Here is an 11,094-nt window from a genome sequence, read left to right on the forward strand (position 1 = left end):
ATCTAACTCCATAGAATTTGAGCAAGTTGAATTTTTAGGACACTGAAAATATTGCATTTGAATTTTTAAAAGTTGAATTTTTTTATATGCTGAATTTTTTTTAACACTGAAAAAATATATATTGAAAATTTTATCTTTGAAATAGGAATGTGATTTTTTTTAACATATGAAAATTGCAAACATGTACAAATAATGACACTGAATTTTTTTAAAAAATTGAATTCGGATGCATTTTTTATTCAAATTCTGATGGCACATATTTACTTCCATAAAAGCTATTGTTCTGATCTATCCATGGAAGTCCTTGTGAGCAAGTATGGACTGACATCATCTTTGGCTAACAAAAGACAGTAAAAGGATATCATTTGCTCATCTATCTGTGTGATTGGGTGTGTGAAAACATAATTTCAACAGAGTTCTTGAATTCAGGGCACTCAATAAGGATGTCAAGGCATTAAAAATAATACTATTGTAAAACGTAAGACTTACCTGACTTAAACTTATGTTGGAAATGAAATAAAAGGCCCACAGACACAATGAGAAGAAACAGCAGAGCCAGCACACTCAGGAGAATTCTGGCCCGAGCTGGAATTTCAATGAAAAAAACATGAAGTGAGATTTTAGACATACATATCAAGAACAATCCTCTTATATATTTTGTATAAAGAAAATATATAAGAAATTAAAAACTTTGTTCAGTTCAGTTTAGTTATATCTCATTGCTTAACAACAAACTAATTGCTTAACAACAAACCTCTCACTGAAATTTCCAAAATATATTACCTTTCTATGTATAATTGCATTCTGGGGACAGATACTTTATTGTCTATTACAGCTTTTCACAATCGCTTTGGTACATTTCTCAGAAAAGAATTAAAATTCTCAAAGCTACTTGTTCAATCTTTAAATCACTTGTGGACATCAAAAAAGCAGTTTCCTATTTTCTTCAACAAATTGCAAACACTTTTGTACATTGTGCAAGTTATTATGTACAATTATCTGTTTTTTCCTATACATTTCAATTGCTTATGTCATGTTAACCAATACGGGTCTCCGTTTAACAATCTTAACCTCCACCAAATTTAAGCATAATTCATTGTATTAGTCTTAATATGCAAAATGTTTGAAGTTGTCATAATATATCAAGCATATTTCCATACATTTCCATTAGATTTTTAAACCTATCCTGAATTGGTAAATTGCTCCCATGTGAGTCCTGATTTTGTCCGAAATGAATAAAAGTGTGAAGGATCTGCTCATCAAACGATTAACCAGTATTCTGAAATGGACTGAAGGCACATCTCATGACCCATCAACTGGTAAGTGTACACTGTATAAAGTCAGATATTTGGACAGAGAGGTTAATAATCAATATTGTCATGTCATTTGTGATGGCAAAATCCATGGTCACACATCTCTGTCGGTAACTATCTTTATGCACAATTTATTGTGTTTCATTCAAACACAACAACACTTTAGTTTCAATAAAAACATTTATTAGTTGATTTGGATATTTATTTTTGTTAGCACGCAAATCTAAAGAAGAAGAAAGTGTCCATTTTCATTTAGCACATGCTAGTAGCAGACACGAAGGATCAGCACTTTAACTGTTAGTTACCATTCGGAAACTACCGTAATCAGTTCAGTTAAATATAAACTTGGCAACTTTTTTCTTTTTCAACCGTAATAAATGTGATACTTATGGAAGCTCATTTCCGCCATGAAAGAAAAAAATAAAGACCAAAAGGAAGGCATAATTTCGACTTATGAGATTGAAAGTCATAATTTCGACTTTTCCAAAAAAGTACTGTAGCACTTTATTTGAAGGGGTGTGCATAAGACTGACATGACACTGTTATAAACATGACATAACACCTGTCATGAACATGAAGAAGTCTTTATGAATGTTTATGACAGTTGTCATGAAGTGTCATTCGGAAAATGACACTTCTAATGCAAAGTTGCTCTGAAAGTTGCATTAAAAGTTCATTTAAAATGCGCTTCAGTTTTGTTGGAGGTGTGGGCTGTGCCTCAGAAATAGCAGCTCGTTTCTAACGACTAATAAACCCGTTTGGTGGGACTACTATCTGTCGTGTGCTGGTGTCATTACATTGGTATCAGACGTAAACATCACCAACGGAGCCGAGTGAGTGCTGTTAGCACGTTGTCTCCGCCGGCTACAATAGCGTCATGGACGGAACCCCTCCTCACGTGAGAGTTAAATCGGAAAGAGAGGAGGACAGTGAGGCGTGGAGTGCGGAGCTTCATAAAATGGCTTGGGTGAGGGCTTCTCTGCGTGGCTCCGCGGCAAGGATGGCTACCGAGGCAGGTTTCGGCGCCAGCGGGAAGGCGGGGCCGTCGACGCCATTGTCCCAGGGAGCGCGAAAAGATCTTGTCAACGCGTATGGCGGCGGCCATGACTGTTACAACGATGGCGGCGGTCATAATATCGCTGTCCCGTTGAAGACGCCCAAGTACTCCGGTAGGTCAAGCTGGGAGGCGTTCCATGCACAGTTTGAGCTGCTGGCACAGGCTGGAAGATAGACAGTGGAGCATAAAGCCCTGCAGCTAGCTCTCTGCCTACAAGACGATGCATTGGACTGCCTGTTGCTGCTCGGTTCCAAGGACAGAAAAGACTATGATGCCTTAGTCGGAGCACTAAAGAGGCGGTTTGGACAATGTGAACAGCCAGACATCTTTAAAAATAAACTAAGCAGCAGGAGCAGGTTTCCGGATGAACCCTTGTGTGTTTTGGCTAATGACATTGAGAGCCTCACACGGAGAGCGTATGTACACATGCCTTCAGGTGTACAGAATGAATTGGCGAAAGATCAATTCATCAGAGCTCTGTCACCTCCGGAGCTGCGTGTGCAGGTCCAGCTGATGCACCCCCAATCCCTATAGGATGCTTTGGATTTAGCAGGGGAGGGGGAGTGCTTGTTTGGAGATGACCAGAGAGGACAACTACCAGCATGCAGATCTGCGGAGAGGGCAGAGGTGAACCAGGAGAAACCTGCTTGGGTCTCAGAGTTGGTGGAAATGGTTCGAGCGGTGTCACTGCAGTCGGCGCAGGACTCCTCTGGAGCCCCTGTCCTTTGTTTGGGCTGTGGCCAACCAGGGCATCTCCTCAGACATTGTCCTAAGGCAGCCAAGAAGCAGGGAAACAATGTGGGGTCTGTATGGGGGAGGTGTCGCAGACCCTCACCGTAGCCTCCACACCTTCATCACCAGCAGGTGGGGCCCGACAGCACCGACATGGGGCCCTGGCCCAGACTTCCCCAGAAATGGATTCGAGCCAAGCCCAAGCGACCATGGTTGCGGTGGTTGGCCGCACGTGTGTTGGGGATTTTTGTTATGTCCCAGTCACAGTGGAAGGGATTCCCTGCACTGCCCTAATTGACACTGTTTCCACAGTAACACTAGTGAGGCCTGATGTGGTGCCAGACTGGACTCAGATTCAGCCCACTACAGTGCAGCTGCGCACAGTCACAGGGGACATGGCACCTATGAAGGGGAGGGGGACAATGACTGTTAATGTAGGTGGCCGATCTATCACCCATCCTGTGTGGGTAGCAGAGGTGCAGGACATGTGCATATTGGGGTTGGATTTTTTAAGGGCTGCGGGGTGCCAGTTGGACTTAGGAGTAGGGACATGGAGTTTTAAGGAAGGCCCTGTCATTCCGCTGATGCCCACAGTTTCTGATCTAGCTTTGATGGAGCCTCAGATTGCAGCTGTTCAACACATCTCACCTCAGACCAACCAGATTGCTGCCGCAACAGCCCTCACACCTACAAACCCTGTACTCCCAGGGTGGGTGCCTCATGAGACAGAACATGCATCAATAACCATGGTGCGGAAGATCTGGGCAGAGAACTGCAGGGGTTTGGACAACCCAGCAGCAAGAACAACTGTGGCAGCTGCTCATGGACTTTAAGGACAGCTTTGCTCTGAGGGAAGACCAGGTGGGTCGGACTCAGTTGGTGGAACATGACGTTCTGACGGGAGATGCTCCCCTGATAAAATGTCAGCCCCGCCAGCTCCCCCTGGCCCATCAGGAGCTTGTGACAAGGCAGTGTTGGGCATGTTGCAAGCTGGCATTATCGAACCTTCGGACAGCCCGTGGGCGGCTGCTGTTGTCATGGTGCCCAAAAAGAATGGAGAGTGGCGCCTGTGTGCTGATTACAGGCCGCTGAATGGGGTGACAGAGAAAGACTCAGACTCACACCCACTGCCTAGGGTCGATGAGTCACTGGACCTGGTGTCCGGCTCCAACTGGTTCTCGTCTCTGGACCTTCGGAGCGGTTATTACCAGGTCCCCTTATCAACAAGTGCCAGACCAAAGACTGTTTTTTGCACAGGATGGGGACTTTGGCAGTTTAAAGTGCTCTCATTTGGGCTGTGCAATGCACCTGCCACCTTCTCCAGGCTGATGGACCGGGTGCTAGCTGACATCCCTCGCCAAGAGTGCCTGGTGTATCTGGATGACATACTGGTTCATGGCACCTCTTTTGCAGCGGCTCTGGGCTCACTCCGTTGGGTGTTGGAGAGAATTAGAGCAGCAGGCCTGAGATTCCACCCAGATAAATGTCATTTCATGCAACAAGAAGTGACATTTCTGGACCATCAGGTTGGAAGGGAGGGAATCAGCACAATGGAGGGCAAAGTAAAGATGGTGGCAGAGTGGCCAATCCCCACAACTCAGAGAGATCTTAAAAGTTTCCTGGGGCTGGCTTCTTATTACCCGAGGTTCGTGCGGGGCTTTGCAAGTATTGCGGCTCCCCTGTTCCAACTTCTCCAGAAGAACCGAGACTACGTGTGGACTGAACAGTGCCAGGGAGCATTTGACTGTCTGCGGCAAACTCTGACTGAGGCTCCAGTTCTTGCTCCTGCTGATCCCTCTCTCCCCTTCATCCCTGACACGGATGCAAGTAATGTAGGCGTCGGGGGGGTCCTTTCCCAGTTAGGCGAGGAGGGAGAGAGAGTGGTAGGGTATTTCAGCAGGGCCTTTAACAAAGCAGAGAAGCGCTACTGTGTGACAAGGCGGGAGCTGCTGGCGATGGTACTTTCTCTGCGCCATTTTAAGTACTACCTGTGTGGCCTGCCTTTCACTATAAGGACAGGCCACTCCTCTCTCCAATGCCTGGTGTCTTTTAAAGAACTTGAGGGTCAAGTGGCCCAGTGGCTGGAAGAGTTGCAGTCCTTCAACTTCTCAGTTGTCCATCGGGCTGGAGCTAAGCATGCTAATGCAGATGCCCTCTCCCGTCGCCGTTGTGCACCAGGGGGATGCAGTTACTGTGACCGGAGAGAAAGGCTGGAGGAGGAACAGCTGCAACGCAGCCAGCCAAGATCATGCCAGGGTGACGCAGTAATCTGCAGGGAGCTGCAGGCGGTTGGCACAGACAGCTGGAGGCATCAACAGTAACAGGATCCTGACATCCAGCCTGTGTTTCATTGGGTGGAGAGTCAACTGAACCCTCCATGGGAGGAGGTTGCGGGGTTCTCCCCACAACCTCATTTCTATCAAATAAATCATTGATCAAATAATCATTTCTATCAAATAAAACATTGTGCTCTTTATTCAGAAATGCCCCAAAACAATTAAATAATCACATCAAAAGTTAGAAACGCTCTCTTTAGTAATGTCTTTGATTACCAAATATATTAATGTGTGAGAGAAAATGTGTCAATGACAAGTATTAATTTACAATACTTTGTATTTGTCTTCTTTTTTATTCATTTTTGTTATTGTGTACTGTATTACTTTTTATATTTGTATCATGTTCGAAATAAATTTCAAATTTCAAATTGTAGAACGGCACTTTGTGAAGTTCGGTCCATTTACTTGTATTAGCTTACTGGCACATATTCCACATTCAATATGGCGGACCCTGTTACGTATCGCAGCAACGGGCCGACCCGCTCCATGAGGCATCTATGTATTTATGTCTATGTCCCGAACCTTCAATCGTAAGCCAACTTCAGCGGCCGCTTCGTCCAAACTATAAAAACTCCAGACGGTGAAACTCTGAGTCCATGAGAGCCACCAGCTGAAACATTTTCTGTCTGAGCGGCCACACGAAAAATAAAGTCAGGAGTAATAACATTATTTTCTTTTTTTCTTTTTTTTAAATATATATATTTATTGAGTTTTCAAAATACAACATACATAAATCATACACAAGAGTATGAAGCATATACATAATTAACAAATTACTGTATAAGAAAAATATACTCTTACCAAAACAACAGTACAAATAAAAACATACAATAACTAAAAGTAAAATAAAATAAAATAAGAACAAGTCAGGGCAATTATCTAAATAACTGGATAGAGTGCACTGGTTACCATTTACACTTTAGGATGGTACAACCTGCCTATAAAGGCACAGGTGGCATACTAAGACTGAACGAGCATGGGGGTCACTCATAGACTGAGAAAGATGGTCCAAAAACGGCTGCCAGATACTACAGAACTTATTAGTGGAGCCCAAAACATCATACCGCAGTTTCTCCAAATGAAGAATCTCAGTGAAATCACTTAACCACATTTTAAACTGAGGAGTCTTGTCAGTTTTCCACAATCTTAATATTACTTTCTTAGCTGTTACCATTCCATACATCACAGTCGTCTGCATAGAAATGCTGCGGCTCCTAAGTGACGGAGAATATCCAAACAATGCAATCTGGGCATCTGAAACCAATGTGCATCCATACACTTCGGAAAACAAGTTAAAAATGTCACACCAATATTGGAAGAGTTTGGGGCATGACCAGAACAGATGTGCCAGGGAGCCTCCAGCGGACTTACATTTATCACATTTTGAAGATATTGAGGGGAATATTCTGTGCAATTTCATTTTAGAATAGTGAAGTCTATGAAACACCTTGAACTGAATTAACTGATGTCTTACATTGATAGAACATGACCGGATCCTCCCAAGACCCTCTTCCCAGACTTCACTCCCAATCTGCAAACCCAGCTCCTCCTCCCACGCAACCCTCAAGGAGTTTGTGGTGAAATTGATTTGCTCTGCAAAGATGTCAACAAAGCTTGAAATTATTATTATTTTTTTTATTCTGGAGAGCCCAACAGCATTTTACATATCTTATTTTCTTCTGGAACAGAGATAAAAAATTTGGGATGTTAATTCGAACAAAATTTCTAATTTGCAGATATCTAAAAAAATCTGCATCCGGAAGAGAAAACAGCTCTTCAACATTGCAAATGACGCAAACTTTTTGTTAATATACAAATTTTTCAGCGTAATTAGGTCTTTTAGTCTCCAATTTTTAAATGATATATCCGATAGCGATGGGGGAAAAGCATGGTTACGGTAAATTGGGGCATGAACTGAGGTCTCTGGTAGGTTACAGTATACCTTAATTTGTTTCCATATTTTCAAACAATTTAAAACAATCAAATTATTTATTCCACTATTTGTAGGAGATATTGGTGCCGAGAAAAGAAGTGCTGAAAGAGAACTGTTTATAACACTAGTTCTTTCAATAGCCACCCAAGGGGGAGAGTTTGCAGGAAGTTCTTGAGCATCACCTTCCTGCCAGTATACCNATCTCTCTTGGTTTATGTAAATGAGTTTTTGATATTCTATGAGCTTTAAAGCCCCAGACAAAAGGCAAAATTATTGAGTCCAATGATTTAAAAAAGGCCTTTGTTAAAAAAAAATAGGCAGACCGTGAAAAAGCTATAAAAATTTAGGCAAGGACACCATCTTAATGGCATTAATGCGGCCCATCATTGAGAGTGGGAGTGTTCTCCATTTATCAACATCTTTCCTAAGATTATCCACTTTTTCTAAAAAGTTCAATTTGAAAATTTGTTTGGGGTCTTTAGGCAGAATAACTCCAAGATATTTCAGTTTGTCAGTTATCTTAAATAAAAGGTTATCTAAGAATTCAGACGTAAGTCTTGCACCTAATGACATAAATTCACTCTTCTGCCAGTTAATAGTATAACCTGAAATCTCACCAAATGACTGAATAAGGTCTAGGAGAATTGGCACTGACTGCTCAGGATGTGATACAAAAACAACAACATCGTCGGCATACAATGAAATGTGATGGTCAATGTTTCCCAATTGAATTGGTTTGATTAGAGAGTGTTTTCTAATACTAATGGCAAGGGGTTCCATAGCAACCACAAAAAGCAGAGGACTAAGGGGGCAGCCCTGACGGGTTCCCCGATGCAGTAGAAAGGGCTCTGACTTGTCCTGGTTTGTGAGGACAGAGGCAGATGGTTGCGCATACATTGTTTTAATCCACGACACAAATTTACTACCAAACCCAAATTCCTCAAGTACAGTCAGAATGTAAGGCCACTCCAGTTGGTCAAATGCCTTTTCAGCATCCAGGCAAAGAACAGCTCCCTTAAACTTACTGTCAAATTTATGATACATAATGATCATTAACCGTCTGATATTAAAAAATGAAAACCTTTTAGGGACGAAGCCCGTTTGGTCCGGATGAACAATAGAAGAGATATGTTTATTTAGCCTATTTGCCAGTACTTTAGCGAATATTTTAATGTCAGAATTCACCAATGAAATAGGACGATATGATGAGAGCTCTGTCTCCTCCCTGCCTTCTTTATGTCCTCCTGAGAACCGAAAAAAAAAAAGTGTCTTCCAATTTCAGTTTTTTTGTGATTTCCTACCTATTTGGGCCAAAATGAACACCTTAGCATTTTAAATTTTTTTTTTAATTTTTTTTATTAAAATTTTACAGCATGTCCATTGTAGTGGACGTCGGGACTATTTCAGTCTAAATTATGACAGAACTTTAAAAAATGAAAAAATGTACAGATAATTGTTTAATGAACCACATTTACCCAACAAGAGGTCAAATTTGAAAAATACATTTAATAATCAGAAAATATCCATTTCTGGTTGCAGTCTATTGCTTGTTAGTTGAAATAAAAAACAAAAATGGCTGCAAACTGCAGGGATGTCACTAAACACTATTGCCCAAAAAATGAAGACTTTATTTATTTTTACTTAATTAATTGTTTACTTTTTATTTATTTTGAACATGATAGAAATATAAAATACATGAACAAGGACTTTCTTCTGAATATCAGCACACATGGACTATCGTGGCTTTCCCAGAGTCAAAATCTTCTGGACTAAAAAATCAAAAGCACCAGTTATTAGCAGGAAAATGATGAGGAATAAGTTCTGAAAACTTCTCAAAGGGTCTTCCAGCAACTGGAACCAATAAGATGAACCAAAGAATACCAAAGCCACACCAATTACCAGAAGATGGGCCACTGTGAACAGATAGGAGCATCTTAGCTGACTGTCACAAAGTGGTTTGACAATGAACCTGTGCTGATGGCCTCCATCATTTATGGGAAAGATCTAAACAATATTTGCAGTCGATGGTCAAACAAAGAAATAAACTTGTGTCCATGATCTTTAGGACCAAATGTTGGTCATAGAGTTCCAACATTTGGATCTTTATGGCCAAATGTTGAGCTTTCATCGAATGTCGACCAGAACCAAGAAATGGACATTCCCATCACAGATGCCTGGCCCTAGACAAACATACAAATTAATTCTGGTCCACCTAGCAGAGCAACTTTCCTGCTCTCTCTCTGGCTCTGATGGTGCGTTCACACCAAATGTGTTTTGAATGTCAGGCCCATCTGGTAAACATTCAAAGTCTATGTGGAGGCATGTTGAGGGCCATGGAGGAGAGTTTCGAACGTCTAGCGCAGTGCGATTTGAACCATTGGGCCAGTTTTTATGACGTTCCACATAGACAGTGAATGTAAACCAGATGCACCTGATGCTCAAAACCCTTTTAGTATGAATGCACCAAAAGTGCACACGTGTCAAATTTAAAGTGTCAAGTGCGTTTTTGACATGCGTAACGCGTTTGGTGAGAACGCACCATGAGTCTGTCTCTTCATCAGATTGTCCTGGATCTGATGAAGTTCCCAACAGAGGCTGATATTTATTATCCTCATCTTCATCTGACAACTCCAGATCTGAATCGCCCTCTATCATCTTGTGGAGAATCCTGTTTCACTTCTTTCTCCTACAACAATGTGGAGTCATTAAATACACTAAAATAGTCCTGATGTCCATTATAATTGACATTCAGAAAATGTCTGTTATTTCTAAACAGAATTTATTAAATTGTTTTTACTGGTCAAAATAGTATTAATGGGAATTAAATAAAAAAAAAAAAAAAAAAAAACAAGAAAAAAAAAAAAAAAAAAAAAATATTTGACTCGTCTACCCTCTTTCCGTAAAATATGGTTTCTGGCAGGTAGGCCATTTTGATTCAGGAAAAAAAGGGACTTCCCGGTATGCAAACCTATCACATGACACATCCCTGGAAAGCCCATGATGTCCTCTAAAGAGTACTGTAGGGCTAGAAAGGGTAACTCATAGTATGAACAAAAAATAAGCTTCAACAAAATGTCCATTATAATAGACATAAGTCTATGGGCCAGTTCTCAGGAGGATGTAGTAATGTGATATTAGCTTCATACATAGTGGGGGGAAATTTTCCTGAGTCAAGAAAGTGAACGAACATCCTCTGGAGGAGAGGAGCAATCTTCTGGGCATATCTTTTATAGAGATAAAAGATATCTTTTATGGCTCCCTCACCCACTCAAATTTTATAAACTTAGATTAAGGTACAAACATCAAGCTGTTATCAAAGTAATTCCGGTCCCCAGTGACCCTAAGCAAGAAGCACATACCACAGTGTCTCCAACTTCCAGATGCTCAGTGACTCTGTAAAGTTTCTGCAAAGACCTCTGCATCCCGCAGAGAGGAGAACGTCTTATCCGTAGAGCCGATGGTGACACGTAAACATGCTGGATAAAGCACACCGCACCTCGCTCCAGCATCCTGCAGCCGCTTCTTTACACTGTCGAAAGCCTGCCGGTGCCTCATCACCTCCGCCGGGTAGTCAAGGAAGATGTAGATCGGCTTATCCTTGTGACGGAGGGGGAACTGCTGACGGGCCAGTCATAGAATCGTCTCCTTCACATGGAAGTAGTGAATTCATGCTATCATTGCTCGCGGCCGCGCGTTGTTGCCAGGAAGCCTGGTTCCCAGTCG

The 11,094-nt window shown here is 41.8% G+C and overlaps 1 protein-coding gene across 1 annotated transcript in view; it reads right to left on the reverse strand.

Annotated features, from left to right (window-relative positions):
* Window positions 1-11,094, reverse strand: part of LOC103130817 (uncharacterized) — a 67,722-nt gene that overhangs the window by 40,847 nt on the left and 15,781 nt on the right. The window contains exon 6 of the mRNA XM_007542323.2: window positions 490-585. Within this exon, the coding sequence (XP_007542385.1) occupies window positions 490-585 (96 nt within the window). The remainder of the gene's footprint in view (window positions 1-489; window positions 586-11,094) is intronic.

The sequence above is a fragment of the Poecilia formosa genome, unplaced genomic scaffold (genome assembly GCF_000485575.1).
Source record: "Poecilia formosa unplaced genomic scaffold, Poecilia_formosa-5.1.2 Scaffold680, whole genome shotgun sequence".
NCBI lineage: Eukaryota > Metazoa > Chordata > Actinopteri > Cyprinodontiformes > Poeciliidae > Poecilia > Poecilia formosa.